General features: G+C 43.2%; 1 protein-coding gene across 2 annotated transcripts in view; it reads left to right on the forward strand.

The window, feature by feature from the left end:
- Nucleotides 1–17,935, forward strand: part of GAS7 (growth arrest specific 7) — a 72,590-nt gene extending 54,655 nt beyond the window's left edge. For both annotated transcript variants that reach the window (XM_039716054.1, XM_039716055.1), the window contains exons 9-14: nucleotides 2,630–2,708; nucleotides 4,199–4,327; nucleotides 6,388–6,511; nucleotides 8,267–8,346; nucleotides 9,602–9,700; nucleotides 10,398–17,935. In XM_039716054.1, the coding sequence (XP_039571988.1) occupies nucleotides 2,630–2,708; nucleotides 4,199–4,327; nucleotides 6,388–6,511; nucleotides 8,267–8,346; nucleotides 9,602–9,700; nucleotides 10,398–10,511 (625 nt within the window). In that variant the 3' untranslated portion in view covers nucleotides 10,512–17,935. The remainder of the gene's footprint in view (nucleotides 1–2,629; nucleotides 2,709–4,198; nucleotides 4,328–6,387; nucleotides 6,512–8,266; nucleotides 8,347–9,601; nucleotides 9,701–10,397) is intronic.
- The last annotated feature ends 3,870 nt before the right edge of the window (nucleotides 17,936–21,805 follow it).

Below are 21,805 nucleotides of genomic sequence, written 5' to 3' on the forward strand. Positions count from 1 at the left end.
AAGTGTGTCTCTGAGACTTTCACAGAAGACGAATTTTAATATAAAAGGCATTTCTCCCACGCAGGTACAAGTAATTTTCCCCAGCTCTCTCCCTCTGAGTACAGGTTTATTTAGATTAGCACCCTGGGCATGTTGGGGAAAATGGAATTGCTCCAGAATTGTTTGTTTGGGATTTTTTTTTTACGTTGTTAGTGAGAAGTTTTTTAGGAATACGTGTATAAAATGTTGCCTTTCCAGTCAGGTTTATATGCTGTCCTTGTTGTAGCCAGGACTGGTTCCTTCCAGGATTAGCATGTATGTGTACTAAACTACTTTGAAAATTGAAGAATATATAGAAAAAAAATATATATGCACATGTAGATACATACAAATAAATAAATAAATATATATATACGCTACTGAGAGTAGCTGTGTAAGGTCAATGCTGGTACAGTCAGAGCAGCACAGACAAGAGGGAGGATGAAGCAGTCTCTTCTCATCAGGGTTCTGGCCCTTCACAAAAAGCAGTAGACTGCTGCTTATTTCCAACATTTTCACACTTGGGAAGTTATTAAGAAGACATTAGGCAGTGCAGTTCAGCCTGAATTGCAGTTCTTCAGGATTAATGCAAAGGCACCACTCCTGAAGGATCAGAACTTGGTGGCTCTGTCTATTACACCACAAACCCTCTGAGCACTGAAGGCCAAAGCTGGAAATGACTGTCCTCACCTTTGGCACAGTGTGTTCCTGCCAGCACTGAAGCTGCATGAGGTGTTTTGCTCATCTTCCAGGAGGCAAGGACAGAAATTGCAAGAGGATAACTGGGCTGTTGCTGCCCTGAGCACCTACAGTGGCAATGTTTTTTGTCCTCCTCTCTCCTTGGGGCTGGATGCTCAGCTGATCCTAGCAAAGCTAAACCCACTTTCTTCCACATCTTCCTTCCACTCGCTCCTACCCCCAGTGGGAAAAGGAGGGAATGACTGAAGAAATGAAAGGGAAGGAAACAAAGTAGGTGAAAAGAGAGGGAATGAGCACTCAAGCCTAAGAAATGTTGAAGTAGGGAGCTGGAGAGGACGTGGTGCAGTCATGGAGCTGAGAGCACTGTCCAGTGCTGCTCTCCCTGGATCAGGTAACAGGGGTAGTGGCAGTGGGAGAGGAGGACCTCAGGGAAGGAGGAATATTGGCAGCACTTCTGTAGGTGTATCTAAGTTTTTTAGCTTATAAACACCATATTTGAGGACTCGAGGCCTTGCAGCAGCATCAGAGGTGACAGATCATTAGTTGGAGATTGCAGGTGACAGGTGATTTTTCAGGCTATCAGGAACAGTCAAATCTCATTATCCTTGAAAAGGGGATGGGAAAGAGACAGAAGGAGCCAGGAACTGTAAATCACTCAGCTTTATTCAACCTTTGCAAAGTGGTGGAATAAACCATCAGACTTCCACTTAGGGGAAAAATAAGATGATGAGCAATTGTTGTATATGCATAGAGAGCCATGCCAAGCCAACCTAAATTCCTTCAGTGATGGAGTAAGAGAGTAGGTCAAGCATCACAGCTCTTAATTTAGTATTGCTTTTTGTGATGGGAGATTCTCGTAGGCAGACAAGAGGAATGGTGGCCTAAATAAAGCTTTATGTGCAAAAAACTAGGTAGGAAAAACTGACTGCTTAGAGAAACTAAACTTCAGAAAGTAGCTGTGGAATGAGACCCCAAAGGGTTTGTCCTAAGTCCAGGGGGTTTTAAAATGTTTTTGTAATGAACAACCTATGATAGAAGAAATTATGGAATTACTGTGTTCAGAGATGTGACAGAGCTAGGAGGGCTACTATGTGTAATTTGAAGAAAAGGTTGCAATTCAGAATTCTTGTGTTAAAATTGAGAAATTAACTGAAAAAAAATAAGATGCATGTTAATGAGGACAAAGCAGCGGGTTTTATACTTTCACAGGATGTGAGAGATACAGTTACATAACAGTTTGTGGGAGAAGGATCTGGCTATAGTGAATCACAAGCTTATTCATCAACAGCTTCATGCTGTTGTCTAAAAAGGCAATCACATTGAAATATGTAGAAGAAAGAGTGTCTGATACAAAATAATCTGTTACCAGTTTAGCCCCTGGAGTTTTACTGTACTGAGGACAGTGTAGTTTTGGTTATGGTGCTTTAAGAGGAGTCTGGGCTGTTGTAAAGGATCTGGAGGAGTCTGCCTCAGCTGCCACTGTCCTGGAAATGATCTGAAAGAAAAAGACAACAGAGAAGTCTTCAAGTGCTGAAAGGCTTCTGTGAGACTTTTCACCTGAAGTGAAAATCTGCTCTCTGAAGTAGGGTGTAAAATAGAAGAGGCAGAAAAACTGCATTGGTGGAAGCTTTCCTATGGTGAGGATAAGACACTGAAGGGTCTTGCTTATGGAGGCTTTGATGTCTCTGTTAGTGGAGATTGTCATGAACTGGGTTTTCAAAGATCTGCTGCAAACAGTGCCAACACAATTCTGCCTTGGCCACAAAGGTTGATTATTTTCTCAGGTTTCTGTTACCCTTTTCCATGATTTTGCTGATCAATATATGGTAGAAAGTGTTGTGCCAGATTTCTCTGACAGATCCCACAAGGAAAGGTGGGGAAGGGACTGATCATTGTCCTGCTCTTCCTTCAGCACACTGGGAGAAGCTTGGGCTCAGCTCAAGAAGAGTTTAGCTGATGAAGCAGAGGTTCATCTCAAATTTTCTTCTAAGGTAAATGGTTCTTTCTTTTCCAAAGATTTTTGCCCTGAATTGGTGGGCCTCTCCCTTCAGTGCATGTTAGTGGCGGAAATACACATGCATGTGATACAAATTCAGAACAATTAATAAGTTGGTGAACAAACTTACTGAAACTCTGTCCGATCTTCCTCCCAAAATCAGTTTATTTAGTCTACCTGATGAGTAAATTAAAACATATCTAGCCTTAAGTTTTCATAAAAAAGAAGTAAAACTGATTCTAGATATTGTTTACCTGGACTCTGTGTTCCAGCCAGTAAATTGAACTAGTGCTTGTACATTTCACTTCTGCAAAGGAAGAAATGAAAAGCAATATTTGACTTCTCAACAAGAATCACAACTCTGTCTGTCTGGAAGGAAGAGAACCAGAACTCTAGCTTTTTTTGTATCATTAGCTGTTCTCAAAAGTCTGCTGGGAACATCATGTTATTTTTGGGTTTTATCTCAAGTGATGCCCAAGGAGATTTCTTTTACAAATAATGGTATTTATCTGGGTTTTTTCCACCACATGTGACATGCTGTTGAATCCTGTTGCATTCTGTTAACCTCTGTGGGTGTTCAAGTTCAATACAGTGGCAGATATCTCAGCACAACAGCCATGTTCTGGAGGAAAATTACAGTTCTGCACCATTTGTAAGCAATTCAGCAGAGGTTACTCAGGCAACCAGCTGCTGCCTTGGTAACCCACTGCTCTGCCTTAAACTTCGACATCAGGGCTGTAATTAGTGAAATACTTTTTGCTCCCCATTGTCCTGCTGTATTGTTTTCCAAAAGGAAGAAATTCACCTTGGAGTGATGTGTGTGTGTAGGCAGGCCAGGTTGAGAGGGGCTTTTCCATTATTTTGCTTCTCCTTAAACTCTGCACAGAAACTCCTCTAGCATCCTCCAAATCTTTCCCACGGTTTGTGTGCAAACAACACATGGATGTGGCACTTTAGGGGCAGGGTTTAGAGGTGGACCTGGCAGCTCTGGGTATTGTATTTGCAGGGATGCCCCAACGAGGGCAGGAATGATGGATCTGACTCCATGTTCTCAGAAAGCTAATTTATTATTTGATGATACTATATTCTATTAAAGATTACTGTGCTATACTAAAGAATACAGAAAGGATTGAAAACTCGTGACTCTTTCCAGAGTCCCAACACAGCTTGGCCCTGATTGGCCAATGAGCCAAAACAACTCACACCCCAATCCAATGAAACAATCTCCAAACACATTCCACATGAGCACAACACAGGAGAAGCAAATGAGATAAGAATTGTTTTCCTTTTCTCTGAGGCCTTTCCGCTTCCCAGCAGAAAAATCCTGGGTGAAGGGATTTTTCAGAGAATGTGAATGCCACACCTGCATTGACGATGGGACTTGATAATCTTGGAGGTTTTTTCCAGCTTAACGATTCTGTGGTTCTGTGAAGAGCCAGGAATTGCTGCCTGGCTCCTCATTTCTTCCTTTTTTTTCATTGCCAGCTCCAGAGCGAGGTGGAGAAACCCCTGCTGAACTTCAGAGAGAACTTCAAGAAGGACATGAAGAAGTGTGACCACCACATCGCGGACTTGCGGAAGCACCTGGCCAGCCGCTACACGGCCGTTGAAAAGGTGGGAGCAGGGAGCAGCCTGCAGGCTTTGGACACTGCTGGTTTGAGAAGAGCAGCTGCCCCATGCAGAGTTTCAGTTCTGTCACAGCTGTTCCTGCTGAGGGCTTTCACTGTTTGTTGAAATTAGGGTGCTCCTGATCAGGGAATGATTGGTATCTGACTCTGTTGATTCAGAAGGCTGAACAATTGCTTTATTAAACTGTATGATATCACATTATATTATACTATACTAAAGAGATGCTATACTACAAAGAATACTAAAAGATACTAAAGAAAACTCGTGACTGTCTAAGACAGCCAGGACACAGCTTTGAGTGATTGGCCAAGGAAACAAAACAATCCTCAGCAGAATCCAACTGAAAAATCACTTCCGGTAGACAATCTTCCTAATACATTCTACATGTGCAAAACAACAGGAGCAGCAAGTAGAGATAAGAATTGTTTTTCTCTTCTTCACTCTGTGCTTCTCCAGGAAAAAACTCTGAGAATTATGTCTGTCTGTTCAGAGAATGTGAATGCCACAACTGTTAGCTGTGCTTTGCCCAGCCCCAGAAACAGTTTGGTGTTCAGCTGAGATCTGGGAAGTGGGGAGCAAAAACCTATTGCTGAAGTGTCTTTTTGGTTCATCCTCTCCGTGCCAGTTTGGGACAATCAATTTGATGCAAATACTTCTTATTTGTGTGCATCTGTTGTCCTCAAAATGTAGAGCACCTTGCCTTAGAATGGCAGCAGGGTCAGGTCAGAGGCTCACCTGGCTCAGTGGCCAAAAGCAGCTGGACCTTGGCCTGGCAAATCACAAACCCTTCACAAGAAACATCCTCACTGAAAAAACCCAAAGAGCAGCAGCAGCACCCAGTAATGGGCTGAGGTAACACCAACGAGGAGGTGGCTGAGGTTGTGGTGCAGGGAGTTAGACCCACAAAATATGATCTCCCAGCAGCAGCTGGCAGAAATGGGGATGCTTGTGCCTCAGCTGCCAAATTGTACCCTCATGAGATTTGCTTTTGGGTGTAAATTGGAAGGAAAATACCGTTCCCTGTCATCCCTGAAGGTGTTTGTGCTTTCATTAAAGCTCAGCAGGAGTTCCCCAGGGACAGAACTATGGCAGGATACACAAGGTCGTTAGGCTGAGTGTCTGCAAGGAAGGCATTTTGCTGCAAAACACCAAGTTCTTCACACTTCTATCTGCAAAGCAACTCAGTAGCAATGTTGGGAAGAGTGAATTCGGAATAACCTTGGGAAGAAGGGAAGAGCTGTGAATGCAGTGCCTGTGGAGCACTCAGCCCTCACAGATTGCTCTCCTGCAGCTCCCTCTCCAGACCTGCAGGACCCACCAGGGCCTCAGAGCTGCTCATGGAAAAAATTCCAGGAATGCTTCAGCAGAGCTGTAACATTTAGGCTGGTGTGACTGTAGAAAATTGCTAAGTTCTAAGAAAATAGTCATGCCAATTTAGTTTGAAATACTGGTACACTATAAAGAACAAATGTGACGTGTTTTATAACAAATCCATGCAAAACAAGTGATTTTTATGTATTTATCAGCCTGCATGTAACAATGTTTATTTGTTAAGGTACTCTACTAATTTGCCTGTATAATATATATTTGTATTGATAAATCAGGTTTTAACAGCTTGAAGAACTTCTAAGTAAGGTAGTTCAAGTCATCAGTTGTAACCAGACCTCAGGTTCTTGGTTTCTACTGTTGGCATGAACCTGAGTAAGTTTTTTCTGAATTAAGTTCCTGTTGTTAGTTTGTGATAGTTGTACATTGAGTCCAGAACTTACTTAAAGACAAATTTTGTAAGATACTTTGCCTTTCTAAGACTCTCTGAAGGGTTCAGATGCATTTGTGATTTGTTGGTGGTGACCCCTTTGTGGTCAGAGGACACTTTTTTGAGCTCCACATGCTGTTGTAAGGACCTGAATCCCTGTTAGGACCCAGTTCCATGCACAGTTGCTGACTCCTTGCTGAAAACACTTGTGTGAAGGAGTCTGAGATGGCTGAGAGCAGCTGCCAGATCTTCTTCTCTGTAACTTCTGACTCTTCCTCATTGCTCCAAGGCCCGGAAAGCCTTGACAGAGAGGCAGAAGGATCTGGAAATGAAAACCCAGCAGCTAGAAGTGAAACTCAGCAACAAGACAGAAGAGGAAATCAAGAAGGCCAGACGGAAGTCCACCCAGGCAGGTGAGTACCTGTGCCCATCAGCACACAGCAAGAGCCAGGGGGAGTGCACCTGCCCATCCATCCACGTGGTGCTTGGTTTTGATGTTGTAAAAGCAAAGTCAAAGTGAGCCATGCTACAAATCTGTGTGATGTTAAATCCATCCATCCACGTGGTGCTTGGTTTTGATATTGTAAAAACAAAGTCAAAGTGAGCCATGCTTACAAATCTGTGTGATGTTAAATCCTCAGAAGAAACGAGGTTAGTTTTTCCAACTCAGATGTCACAAATTATTGATAATTGAGGTGAGAACAGCAAAAGCAGGGTGTTGTCTCTCTTATGAAGGTGTCCTTAGATTGCTAAATGTTTGTGAACTTCCAAAGTCAGATTCAGAGAAGCTTAGCTGAGGGTGTTTCTTCCATAAATCACAGTTCCTTCCCTGGTTCTTTCCTAAATCACACTCACCCACAACTTGGTGGGTGCCTATTACACTTACTATTACTGTCTTTTTCCTTGAAAGTGATGGTTTTTTGGGTTTTTTCCCTCTGCTACTCAGTGACTAAAATAATTTCTCTTCTAGGAATACTGAGGATATAGTAGTGTGTGCTGTCCTGTACTGAGGATACAGCCAGTTGCTGTGACCTGTGCATGTTTTACAGAGGCTCAAGCCACATCTGCAGGATCCATCAGGAACTTTTTTGAGCTCTGCAAAGCTGATCCATGCAGCTCAGTACCTTGGCTGAAAATAAGTTTTAGCTAGGCCTTCTGTGTTTCATCCCTTCAACGAAGGCTATTCCTTGGCACAGTGGTTCTTCAGAGTGCTGAGGTTTTTAAAACTTCAGGATAGGTGTCTGGGCTTTAAGGAGTCTGGGAAGAGTCCCTGGCAGTGTGACCATGTGTACAGGCAATCTTTCAGGAGAAAGAAAAGTTATGATTTAACAACAGGAGGCTCTGTAAGAGATGTTCGTTATTTACCTGAAAAATCACAATTTTTCTTTGTTCCTTGGGTCCTTAGAAATTGTTTATAATCAATTTTTATTGAACAAACAAGGAAGAGCTGAAGATCAGAGAGTGAAAGAGAAATTGAGCCTCATTTAAAGAACAAAGAGAATTTCCTAGCTGCAAAGCAGCAATTTCTGAGAATTTTGTTCCAAACTTGTCACCAACATTTCCCCCTCTGTCAGTGCAGAGTCCTGCAACAAAGAGAAAAATGGAAAGAACTGTAGCTTCTTGTGTTACTGCCCTGATCACAGAAGCAGCTCAGCTGGAATTGGGCATCTCCAGAGGCTGGAGAATGCATGAGGGTGCAAATCAGCATCCCTTCATCCAGCAGCTGGGGCCTGATGCATCCCTCCCCTTTGAGACAGAGACCCCTTAGACTGCAGTCTCACCTGCAGAGTGCTGCCCTGCAGTTCATAACTCACCATTGTTGATTTCCCATTTTAATTACTTTAGTTTGCAAATACAATTTTCCATCTATAGCTTTTTTTAAAAATAGAATTCTTGCATTTTTTTATATTTCTGGACACTTTGTAAAATACTGCTGTTAATGCTTAGATTTTTCTTTCAAAATCTGCTCATTCTCACTCCAATCATCTGCTTTTTTGCCATACATCAAGTGCATACATTTAGTTGAAATGTTGGTCCAAGCAGCACAACTCCTCTGAGCTCCACCAGGATTCATCTTCAAATCCTTGGGGTCTACAAAACCTGACCTGCACTGCCCTTCTAAGCTCTGGCAGGACAAGACTGATGTGTTGCTGTCTTCTCTCTTTCAGGGGATGACCTGATGCGCTGTGTGGATCTTTACAATCAAGCCCAGTCCAAGTGGTTTGAGGAGATGGTGACCACCACTCTGGTATGTAACATCTGCAACTGCCCTTGCAGAATTGTCATAGCCTGCAGTATTCATCACTCACAGCTAGTTTGGTGCAAAGCACTGGGGCAAATTGGGTGATAAATCTCACATTGTTTATACCATTCTCAGTCCTAAGAAAAACTCATCAGTAGGGGAAAGAAGAAATAATTGTTTCTTTGCAGCAAGCATTAAACCAGTTCAGGGCTGCTTAGGGGCCAGAACACTCAAATTTGCCTTAGGAAGGATGAAGTAAAGCACAAGAAAAACACATGATAAATCACCAAATCCATTTATACATTCATGAATTTTTCTATTCCACAATTTCACAATTTTCTTTGAAGTCTCCCCAGAGCCATCTCTTCTGCAGACTTAACAGCTCCAGTTGTCTCAGCCTGGCTTGCTGCAAGCTGCCTTGGAGCAACTCCATGGCCTCCTCTGGACTTAACCCAGAAGCTGCACATCCTTCTTGTGCTGCCAAGCCCAGAGCTGGCTCAGTGCCTCAGGTGGGATCTCACCAGAGTCTCCCCTCGAGACCCATTTTTGTCTTTGTGGCCCTGCTTTGGACACTGCTAACAGCTTAAGGTCTTTTTTTTTTTATATTGTGATGCCCAAAACTGCACACAGTACTCAGTGTGTCAGTCCAGAACAACTAAATGCAGATTTTGGGCTATAATATCAGAATCCAGAAGAGGAGAGAGGCAGAAAATATCAGGAGGAAAGACAGAAATCACCTGCCTTTCCAACTATAGTGTTGCTGGGTTCTGCTTACTGCCAGGTGAGCAAGGTGGAAGCTTGTCCCAGCTCATCATCTGGTGAACTGTGCTCTGACAGGTGTCTGGTTGGAATGGGGGTGGTCTGAGCCATCCCCCCAGTGTGCTTTCTGCTGCCCCAGGGAATCACCATAATTTCTGTAGCTAGCAATAAAGCACACAGAACTTCTTGCAGGAAACAGATTCCTCTTGTCTGCAGCGTCTCTGAAGGCAGTAGCTCCACTCTCTGCCTTGGTTGTCTCAGTTTTGGAGCCTTTTGGAAAGGTTTGACCTTCTTTTCTGTTGCTAGGCTGAGATGACTGCTGTTGCTTGCTGTTTCTTATTCTTTGCAGAGCAGAGGAATGTGCAACCACAGAGCCCAGCTCCAAAGCATGACCCTGGGGCAGTATCGCACCTACTGGCAGCCTTTTGTGTATCCTCCTTTTCTCTGGGCCTCCAAGCTCAGGTTCCAGTAAAAATATGGACTTGTTTTTCTTCATGTCCAGGAGCTTGAGAGACTAGAAGTTGAAAGGGTGGAGATGATTCGGCAGCATCTGTGCCAGTACACACAGCTGCGGCACGAGACAGACATGTTCAACCAAAGTGTAAGTGTGCTTCTTGTTTGCTCTCTGTGCCCTTCACTGCCCTCCAGCTGAGCAGAATGCTCCCTCCTGACCTGCTCTGACTGGCTTTGGTCAAAGGATGTGGGGGAAGTGTCTGCAGGGAGCTTGTTAGGCTGCAGCAGTGCTGTGCTGCCTCCCTGCAGTCCAAGACTCTGATCGCATTTCACACAGCCCTTTCCTGAGGGAGACACACCAGCTGAAGTACATTTGGCCAGCATGAGCCATCATTAGCTCTCCCAGCATGATGCACTACTCCATGAGGTCTTTTGTGCAGGGAAGATGCTGAATTGTTTCACTGTTGGAAAAAGGAGTGTGTATATATTTTCCTTATTAAAAACTGGCAGTTTATCAAATATTAAAGCATGGGGGATGCACGCTGACTCAGTACAGTTGTGTTTGGTGTAGGGTGCAGGTTGCAGGAAGGGAGTCAGAGGCTGCCTGGCTGCTGCCTGGCACAGGAAACCTGTCTTTGCTTCTTCATATTAAGTCTCCCTCTTCTCTGCTCAACACAAGGCTGCACATTCAGACCTGTCTTGTCCGTCCAGTCTCATGTACGTGCAGCTCTCACTTGTCTGCAGATGCAGTGTAGGCATGCCCACAGTTGCTCTGCATGTCAGAGCAATGACTCTCTGCTTGAAGTGTGCCCTTGACATTTGGATTCTTGTTTTCTTCATTTCAGACAGTAGAACTTGTGGATCAGTTGCTTCGGAAAGTGGATCCTGCCAAAGACAGGGAACTGTGGGTAAAAGAACACAAAACTGGAGATATCCGACCTGTGGACATGGAAATATAGACTGATCTGTGGTTGGATGTGATGAGTCCACTGAATTAAGCAGGCTAACGTTTGTTTTTAAGGGTCATAAGAGCATAGGGAAGAGGTTGTTTCACTACCAGACAGACACCTTGTAATTTATGCCTGTATGGGCTATCTCTGTTCCATTTAGTCATTACAATGGTCCTTGTTGTGCTAAGCCTTAAGCACCAGACATTCCAGGGTGAAAAAAACCAGATGTGTGCTTCCCACCAGAGGTTCCCAATTGCACGCAGCTTCCAGGAGAAATCTGCTTCCTGGCACAGAAAGTGCCCTGTTCTTCAGTGACTTTGTGCTCCACCCCTTGCATGACTATCTCTATACAGTATGTTAGAACAACCAGGCAGAGAGCCTCTGGCCAGCAAGGAGATAACTGAATATGATGCAGGAGGCAAGGAAGTCCTGATCACGAATCCCAGGTCTGTCACTGACTGCTCTCATGGCCATAGGCAAGTCAATTAACTTTCCTGGCTCCCCCGTTTATAAAATCTGTGTATCCTGCAGCAATGTTGTGTGGATGCATTGCTTTCATACAACACTGTCTTTCACCATGGCAGTGAAGTGACGGCCCTTCTCCCAAAATCTGTGGAGAAGATTCCTGTTCTTCCTGTTTTACACTCCCTCTCAGGGATACATAAACCCATTTTCATTATTTCTGTTGTCGGCCAGTCAGTAAGTTTGAAAGTGTTACCATCACAATTTTTTATCAGGAAAGACTTGGTTGTACTATACCTACCTCATTAGCTGTCAGAGTGCCCTCAATGACAGAAGGAGGTCGTATCCCAAGGAATAAATGAGATGTTTAAAATCTTTCCTGCTCATGCAAGGTGTTTTTCCACAGAATCTCCTTAAAGACAGTCCTCTAATAGTTTACTTGGCATTCAGTTTTAAATTTCCTTTGTTGGTTTCTTCAGGTGAATATCACAGACTTTAGGTATTTTTAATGACTGGGTTTGTCCCGTTAAATTTTGGCTTTTATCTTTTTGGAGCCTGATTTTCAAAGGTGCCATGAATGTGTGATGCTAGATTGCATTCAGTGTAGATGTAGGTGCCCAGCACTTCTGTACCATCTGAGTTTTTTTCTGTTACCCTTACTACAAACCACCAAAAATTCAACACAGCTCTTAGCAAATAGTGTTACATAGTTTGGAGACTGGTTTTGAAAAGGTATTTATTTTCTTCTGCTGTTATTTCTGATGGAGTAGTCAATGTTGCTGTTAATATATTTTTTCAGCATTTCATACAATGCAAAGATTCTTCAGATTCTTGCTTTAGATCCAGGAGAAATCTTGATTCTCACCACTGTGGCCTTTACTCAGTGTTTACTGTGGTCTTAGCTCCAATATCCCAAACCACACTATTTCATTTGCTCCCCACTTCTGCTCCATTTTATCTCACTGTCGCTGTCTTTTTCTCCCCAGCCCCAGAACTGCATCCTTCTTTTGTTCTACTGTTCCAGGCTTTTATTCACTATCCTCCAAATGCTGGGACTAGATCATTGGGAGTCAATATTCCTCCTTACAAATACAAACTGAGACACAGAAAAGTCTTACCTGAAGCATGTTTATAACATTGCTGCAGTAGTTACTTTTCTGGTTTATTATTTCTAAATTATTACTGCATTTTTCGGTTGGTTCCTTTTATCCAGCCATCTCTTTACTAGCCCAGGTTCATTCCTGCCTTGCAAATGCCTTCAGAACCCACTCCTCTGCTGCTTCATGAACCTTCACACACCTTCAGCATCCTTTGCACGTTGCAGTTGGAGTGCCATGACTGCTGCATGCTCAGGACCACTGCTCCTGCTGGGGCACTTGGGAATTTGGACAACTGGTGAACTGGACTCCAGTTCTGTTCTTGCTGTTGGCAGAGCACGCTGTGGTGTGAGCCTCTCCTAAGCTCCTGCACCAGCTGAAGTGTTTGGTTTGCCTGAGTGTCCTGAGCTTGGTGAGAGCCTCCCTGGGATCCTCTTCTCCTTCCTTCTGCCCTCAAGCAGGGCAGTTGGTGATCTCTCCTTTTCAGTCTTTCTGCTGATCCACTCTCTGTCTTACTCATTTTTGGCCATATCAGTGTGTACTTCTAACTCTTACCTTGCACTTCAGAGGACAGGCACTTTTTTATTTTTAAGCCACAAGTGCAGGTTGAACGTTGAAAACTTCAGTGGCCAAAACAATGTGAATACATTAAAGCTCCATTTCAGGTTTCCCCCTGTTCTTGGCTGTGTTGTAAATCGAAATGAACAGTCTTGACAATGCCTCAGCACATTCTTGTTTTGATTGCAAAACAAAGCTAGTTGTGCACTTTATACAGTATTCTCCTTAATAAATACATGAAATAATTTGTTAGAAATTACACTTTATTTTTCCTCTTTCTTTAAAGATGTTTTTTGCTTTATCTCTTTTGGACTGGAAACACTGTCCATTAGAACAGGTTTTTCTGAGGACTGTAATGTGTTGTGGTTCCTCTGCTAAGATATATTTATGCTGCTCTAAATTCTTAGTTGGGGGTTTGTTGGTTTTGTTTGTTTGGGGGGAGATTTGTGGTTTTGTTTGTTTTGGGTTTTTTTTTACTTTTTGGTTTTTTTCCAGACATTTTTCCTGCTTCTAGTTCTTGGTCCATTTGAAGTGTTTCAGGGATGTGAGCTGCCCAGAACAGTGATTCTCTTGGTGGAGTCTGTGTCTCTTTTTCACTTCAGTGACCAGAGGAGAGCACAGGTACCTGTTGATCATTCCCAGCCCCAGGAGACTCTGGGTTCTGCTCCACCACAGGTGAGATGCTTCACCCACAACATTTCCATCTGTGTTCAGTGCAATTTTTGCTGTTGCCTGTAAACATTTTTCAACTCATTTCTTTCAAGAGATGATATTCCCTCTTGCTGTGACCCTGCAGATCAGTGTTACCTGGCTCATTCCCTTCTCTGACTGATGGATTTTGGACAGTGATGCCTTAGAGGTCAGGGCATGCTGGAGAGCTCCCTCTTGGTCTGAGTGATGCTGTCACACTCTTGTGCTGTCCTGGAGGGCTCTCTGGCATTTTCCATTTCAGCCAGAGCCTTTTGGCCCTTCTCTGGGCTTCCTGAACTCCATGGCTTCAGATCAGTGCCAGAGCTGGTGAGGTGCTTTGCCAGCTGTACCCTCAGCTGCCACACAGAATGAGAGCTTCTTATTCACCATCCAGACCTTCCTGCCTGTCTTCAAGCACAGTTGAACATCTTTCTCTCTAAGGTATTCTTTCAGCTCATTTCCTGCCAGAACTCATTCTGGATCCAGTGCTGTTGGCTGATTGCTGTTGGAGTTTATGAGCTGAAAGCAGTGAGTATTTTTCCACATGAGCCAAATGCACTCTTCTCCCATTAGCAGCAAGATTCCAGTTTTTCTTGGAGCAATGTCCCAAAAAGGCTGAATTCTCAGTTTGCCAACCTGCTCCAGGTTCAGTCACCTCTGCCACTCGCACTTGTTCATCACTTCTGTGGGTTGGACATCTTTTGAAAGGCTTTGGTTGCTCCCTTATAGGGACATGGGTTCATTATTGGACACTGGAATTCTAGAAGATACCTTTAATTTTTTTTTTTTAATTTTAAAATACTGTAACAGCAGTGAAAATCATACAGAAATCCCTGTTATGTTTCTAGACTCCCTTTCCCCCTGTGCAGTCACTTCTGAGCTGCTGGGGGCAGCTGTGCTCCCCCTTATTGCACAGATAAACACTGAAATCACACTTCCTTGAGTGCCTGGCAGGCAGCATGCACTTGTGCTTCTTTTGCCCTTTTTGCAGCTTTTTTTTTTTAAATATTGCTTGGGTTGGGTTTTTTTTTCTTTTCCCCTAACAGGAATTTTCTGTGGGGCATTCACAAGAAGCTTCTTTGTGCTTGTAGCAGTGCTAGTTTCTCAGGCTTTGTTAGAACTTCCTAGAATTGTCCTTGTTTTAATGTCATTATTTAAATATTGGCTGCAATATAGAAATGGGCATTCTTCACCTGTTCTTTGCAAGTGCTCAGCACTCAGAGATTTCTTGGAATACAGCAGGGAGCTAAGACTCTTTGAAAATCAGGCTAACAAACAGAAATGCACAAGCCTCTTTTTTCCTTACTTATACTCGAGTACATGGATAAAGTAAATAATAAGAAATGAGAAATAATTAATGTGTAGCTGCTCTCTGTGCAGCTCCTGTAGTGTTTTTGTGTGGGGCTGCAGTCGGAACACACCTCTGGAGTCTGGACCCACAGGTCACCTACTGATGCAGCTGTAAAAGCTCAAATCCATGATTCAGTGACAAAGTGGCTCTGCCCATCCATTTCTTCATCACACACAGGGAGAGAAAGGGCACTGCTTACCCAGGTGGGTCCTTCACTACCAAGCACCTTAAGAAATCCAGACAAGCACTTTGAAGGTCCCCCTGGAATGAGTAGATGTGGCTTCTTGATGTGATTATTGGATGTTTCCTTCTGAACTGAAAGCAGATTTACTGTTTCACAGTATCTCCTGTGCTCCTGTCCACTGGTGCAGCCTGCTCTGTCTGCTCCCAGCAGTGTCCTGAGGGCAGTCCTGCTCACCCTGACATTCCTCTCATTGGCAATTACATCTTCAAAAGGCAGTGTCAAAACGGCAGTTTTCAAAATAATGAGCTTTTCAAGTTCACAGACCTCTCTGGAAAGCCTGCAGGCTTTTTGCTCCCCAGTGTGTGTTGAAATGGCAGAGTGGTGTGGCAGAGGTTGCTGAAGCATTGGCTCTGAGGGGTTGCTGCTGTGTGGACATCCCTGCCATCCCCTCCCAGGGATGTGGAACAGCCCACAGGCATCCTGTGTGCACCAGAGGAGCCTGCTGGTCTCATCTGTCTTAACCAGGTGGGCAAGAGTCCCAGATAAATTCAGATTAAAGCAGACACACAGGGCAGGAGGATGGTTACCTCAGTGGCATCTCTCTCACACCCTGATGGGCATTGAGTAATGATGAGTGAGGAGCCCATCATTGTCCCAGCCCTACTCAGCACCTGGAAATCAGTGCTGGGGTGTGTCTGTTGCTGATGCAGAGCTGTCCAGCTCACCCCTGGCTGCACCCATGGGAGGCCAGTAGGTGCCAGTGCTGCCCTGGGCACCAGAAGGGGCTCTGGCATTTGGCTGCCCTGGTCAGGTGTGCTGAGCCTGCTGTGCTTCAGGAGCCTGGAGCACACAGCCCTGCTGATGCACAGTGGGAATGAAGTCTTTCCTGGCAGCAAAATCCTTGTCTTTTCCTGAGAACGCTGTTGTGGGAATAACACCCACTGCTTTGTCTTAAAATAGATTTTATTCATGCGAGTGGTGCATCTTTCAACTCTTTATTTTCCCCCTCTCTGTTGTTACTGTAGCCAGCCCTTCATCAGTGAGGTACAACACTTTTCAGGACCTTTAATTTTGGAATTTCATAGAACATATTTGTTATTTCAATGTCCTAACCAAGCTTTATGCTTTTAGCTGGTTTTTGAGAGTTTTAAGAGCTTTTTTGGAGAGGTTATTTTGGGTTTTATTTTGAATTTTTTTAATCAGCCACCAGGTTTGGAAGTGTAATAACTTATTTTTCTGCTAGCTGCATTTCTTTTTCCTTCCTGGACATTTTTTTCCTGAAGGGACCAACACATAGCACAATTCAACTTAAATTTCTAATCCCATGCATTCCTCAAGGCAGAAACCTTTTGTGCCTAATGATGCATCTGAGTCTAAGAACTGTATGTGGATAAAATCTTTCATAGACCAATAAAAAAAAAAACTTAGATTAACCACATAATAATCACAAAAAAGAAACCCCACATATAGATTTGAGACATTCAAATTTAATTCCCTCAACTTACATTAAGTTGAACTATTTCAGGTGTGTCATAAGAGACAAACTCAGTGGATATTCAGAACAAAAGCTGCTCTCTCCAGGTTCAGTGAGTGGACAGGACTATAATTTTGAATATATGCAGTCTTTTAGGGCTACTGATTTAACAAGTGACTGATTAATGGCTTGTATCACAACCCTATTAAAATTCTGCTAATAAATCCCCTTGAAGTGCCTCTTTAAATAGTATCTGCTACAATCATGTGAAAAATACAGATTTACCCTAGAAATTGCCAAATCTCAGGAGCAGCCACTGTGCACAGATCTGTGCAGGATTCTCAGCCCCTTCCTTGCTCTGAACTGTGCACCCTTTTAGGACAGCCACACCTCCAGGAGTCCTGCCTTTGGCTCTGAGAATTTGCTGTCCAGCTCAGGCATTGTAAGTTCTCAATGCTGAAAATGGAATAGAAAAAATTAGACTTAAAAGCAACTTCATTGAAACTAATCTTTGGATCCATGCTTGATCTCAGTAGAATAAGCAGGGAATTCTGCATAAAAATAGTATGCAGTGATAATTTTACAGAAGAGTTGTTACACTTTATTGCATAAAATTAATAAATAATAATTATAAAGCCCACAAATTTCTTTTTTACACAGCAGTTGCAGAGAAGAAATGTTCTGCTCCTGGAACTCAAAAGCTGAATGTGATTTCAGGGATCTCACATCTGCTAACGAAATAATCAAAGTCATTTTAATCCCAGAATTTGGCAATGGTTGACCTGAAATCCCTTTTCCCTTTGGAGTTCTTTGATGAAATGGCTGAGATTATCAGAATAGCCTAAGGAATTGGGATGTCCATACTCCTTTAGGTCAAAAACACTCTTTAGGGACAGGGGCCTCCATCCATTAGGAAAACAGCAGGTACTAATGTTGGACAAAAATTCTTTCTTCTCCTTAGATGCTTCCCTTGTTTTCTGCAGCACAAGACAGTGTGAGAATTCCTGAGTAGTTCTGCAGACACTGTAGCAGCAGGGATTCACGGGCAGGCCAGGTACCAGGCATACACTAAACCAGAGTTTTCTACCAAAATTAAGTTGCTTATTTGGTCCTTTTTGTGTAAGTTTTCCTAAATACTTCTAAATTTCTAGGAAAGTTGTCTTTTGCCAGTACTAATGACTTGTTTTTACAGATGCTTAACCAAAATTTTATAACTTCCCATAAATTTTGGCTGACTAGACCCTTTAAATAGTTTATTTATCACACAGCCTCTGTCTGGGTTACTAGTAAATCTTGGATCATTGTGGAAATTCTAGGATGGCTTTTGTTCCCTAAGGATAGATGAAGGAATCACTTACTGAACTTAAGTTGAATGAAGAAAAGATTTAAGGGGCAGATCTTCAGCTCGAATAAACTGGCAGGGTTCAGTGGAAGTTACTTGATGTCAGCTGTGGATCTTGTCCTTCAGTGTTGAAGGCATTTCCTATATGTAATTTTTCTGTCTTACTGTAAAACAATTTCATATGGTTAAACTGTATTTTCCTATATTGTTCTGCAAGTTTATATACACCATAGTGCTCATCTCATCTCCTGTAAAATAAACTGTACAGAGACACATTGAGCATGGAATTGTCTTTACCCAGTTGCTTTTTCTTCTCCCACAGCCCCAAACCTCGTGAGTGCAGTTTGATCAAAGACCCTGGGGGGTGCCACATGGACTTAATGATATTTATTAATTACTATTATATTTATTTATTGCTATTATATTATGTTAAGGCAGCTTGAATTTGCAGCCACATCACTGGGATGTAATCTTTTTGTGCTCACCCTTTTGAAATCTTCACGTGATATTCAGACACGTTTGGTTCCTACAGTTTTATTTTCAATTTTTTTTTTTTCTGGAAATCAGTTTAAGAAACACGTGTGGTTAAGTGGTTCTTGAAGCAGGCAAGCTGACCATGAGCAGCCTGAGAGCAGCTGCCATGGAATGGGTGTGTATTTTATGTTTTAAGTGATCTGGAGCTCTTCCTCACCCTGTCAGTCCTTTACTTTCAAGCTTCACGTGCAGCTGGAAGCTCACTTGGAAACACTGCTGTAAAACCTTGTTAGTAATTTTTCTCCTTTTGATATTTGAGTTAATATGCATGCTGACAGGTTTGCTGACAAAGTCAAAATCAGGCCTGCCAAAATCCTGCCTAACCCAACAGCTGCCTGTGGAAGGGGGCTCAGAGCAGCCAGGGGTCCAAGTTCTGCCCCCTTCCAGCAGGGTGTGACATTCATACATCTCAGAAACCTCTTTCTAGGAATTTTTATGATTTTGAACTCACGTAAAACTGGTTTCTGCAACCTTCTGTGCTTGTGCATGGAGGTGGGATGTTGTGGCAGAGGTGTGCACACTCTTCTCAGAAAGGAGAAGACACTGAAGGCTAAACACTGAAAAAGTTCCAGGTGGAAGCTCAGTTTTCACAGCAGCGCCTTTGCACCTTGTGCAAAGTTGCCTAAATCTGTTAAAATTCTCTCAGATTCTGGTGCATGTGTAGAGCAGTTCAGCTGCACTCTGACAGCAAAAAGCCCTTCCTTGTGGAGGACTTTGACACCTTCAGGAAGGAGAAGAGACTGAAGGTTAAACGTTGAAAAAGTTCCAGGTGGAAGCTTGGTTTTCACAGCAGTGCCTTTGCACCTTGTGCAAAGTTACCTAAATCTGTTAAATTCTCTCTGATTCTGGTGTATGTGTGGAGCAGCTGATGAGTACCCTCCACATGCTGTGGCACATTCAGCTGCACTCTGACAGCAAAAAGCCCTTCCTTGTGGAGGACTTTGACACCACCTGGAAACCCAAACTGGGGAGACGCTGAACAAGCCATTTGCTGTGCTGGTGTAGTGCCAGTGCCCAGCAAAACCACCCCAGTTAGAGGACCAGAGCAGGTACTGGCAGTGGCAGGGTGGCAGCCTTGCAGTCTGCAGTATTTCCATCCAGAGATCACAAGGTTCAGCACCAGGAATGTCTATGCTAGGCTTCTGCAGCCATGATAATTAAAAAATCAGCTTGGCTTCCACAATGTAATCAAGCCTTTGACTTCTGAGGTCCATGCAAGAGGAGAAGCAGGAGATGACTGCATCTACAGATGTCTCAGACCTGAACTTAAAGCAGTGCTCCTGGACCCACGGGCCAGCCCTAAGGCAGGTAAGTCCTGGTGGTGCTCCTGGGGACCCTGGCAATGATCTGTTGGATCTGTCTTCATCTGTGTAGGCCACTGGACACACAGAGAAACAACTCTACCTTGCAGGGCTTTGGATGGACAGACAGCCTGCAGAAGGTCACAGATGTTCGTGACATTTGCAGTGTTCATGGAAGGATTCACATATGGCCATTGAAATAAGTGTAGACATGGGTACCGTAGACATGGGTGAGTCAAAAAAGTGAAACTGACTCTGCAAGGTGGATGGGCTGAAAGTGTTTTTAAGCTTTCAGAAGTCAATGTGAGCTGTGTTCTGCGTGAGGCCCTTAGAAGTAAAGCTGTGTGTAAAGTAGAAGTAAAGCTATGTGTAAAGTTAAAGCAGTTGGTTTAATGATCTTGTAATCTTTCCTGGTTTGCTGCATTACCACCATTTCTGTCGCACGGTTTTAAGGAATACAATGGCAGTTTCTGAATTTATGGTCAGATGGCCCAGGGAATTCTATTTGCACATCTTACTTTGAATTAACCTCACACACAAGGGAAGTTTGAGCAGTCATAATCCTCTAGCTTGACTGGAGCCACAGAAATGCAGAACTTTGGGGAAGTTACTGTCTCAGTCCTTATACAAATGAAAAAAATTACAAACATGCACTGGTGAAGTATTTATTATAGGGACAAACAGTCCAGCCTCAATGGTCTGTGCTGCGGGCTGTTTGCACTGTTGTTTTCACAAGTCCCTGAAAGCAGAGGATGAAAAACTTCAGCTCAGATTTGATTTTGACTTCCTGTTTTATCAAGTAGAAAACCAAACACTCAAGTCTCCCAAAGCTACAGCAGAAGTTGCAGTCTTTTTATTTACAGAGCAATGATTTTTTAAAAATTTTTTTTAGACTTAGCAAATGTTTTAAGACTGTGTCATTTGTCGCTGGTTTTTGCTCAAAGAGACTGGGGATGTATTTTGTGTCAGCTGCTTGGATGTCTTTGAGTTCTACAGCTCTGCTCTCACGCTTCAGGGGTTCTTCCCACTGCCTTTCCACTTTCTGCAATTTTGTAAAAGGGAGGAAGACTGGATGGCACCTGTATTTTGTGCCAGCTGCTTGGATGTCTTTAAGCTGAGTTCTACAGCTCTGCTCTCAGGCTTCAGGGGCTCTTCCCACTGCCTTTCCACTTACTGCAATTTTGTAAAAGGGAGGAAGACTGGATGGCACCATGGTGGAATGTGGAAATGTGGGGGTTAAGCCCAGACACCCTCCTAGCACTGCTCACAGCTCTCAGGGATCTTTCACTTGGCTCAGATCCTCCTGAGAGTGCCTGCAAATTGTGTGCAGCTGTGCACAGTTAACAGCCTGGCTGCTTACAGACACCACGGGCAGACGTGTGCTCAGTGCCTCTCTGACCTTTGTGCTTTTCTTGTTGAAACCAGTTTATTTCTTGCCTCCCAAGTCTGTGAGAAGTATGTGTGCTCAGTGCCTCTCTGACCTTTGTTGCTTTGTGCTTTTCTTGTTGAAACCAGTTTATTTCTTGCCTCCCAAGTCTGTGAGAAGTAAAACTCTGGATTAGTCCATATAGCACCAGATCAGTCTGTTGTATTTGCAGGCACCCTCGTGGCAGGAAGGAATGATGAATCTGACTCCATGTTCTCAGAACGCTAATTTATTATTTTATAATACTATATTATATTAAATAATACTAAACTATACTATACTAAAGAATACAGAAAGGATACTTAGAGAAGGCTAAAAAGATAATAATGAAAACTTGTGACTCTTTCCAGAGTCTGACACAGCTTGGCCCTGATTGGCCAAAGAGACAAAACAACTCACAATGAAATGAGTCCAATAAAACAACCACCTGTGGATAAACAATCTCAAACCACATTCCAAAGCAGCAAAACACAGGAGAACCAAATGAGATAAGAATTGTTTTCCTTTTTGTCTGAGGCCTCTCAGCTTCCTAGGAGAAAAATCCTGGCCAAAGGGATTTTTCCAGAAAATATAAATGTGACATTCGTCCATAAGCACCAGTTTTATAGGGAAGGTGGGAGAAGAAAGCTTGGTCATGAATTACATGGAATGTATTGTGATTCAGCCCTAGATTACACTTTGATCCTCTGCTCAGGATCTTCCCCAGCAGTGTCAGTGCTGGAGTTAAACAGCACTTGACAGATTTTTTGCCTCCCTACAGATAAATAATGGATGGACAGTTCAGTCAGTGATTGATAATTGATCTTCTGTGATACCTTTCTCAAATAAAGTCCAATAAATCCCCCCCTTTCCTTCCATGAAAGGCAAAGGAGAAAGGAAAAAAG

This window comes from Passer montanus, unplaced genomic scaffold (assembly GCF_014805655.1).
Source record: "Passer montanus isolate IOZ18808 unplaced genomic scaffold, ASM1480565v1 scaffold35, whole genome shotgun sequence".
NCBI classification, from domain to species: Eukaryota; Metazoa; Chordata; class Aves; order Passeriformes; family Passeridae; genus Passer; species Passer montanus.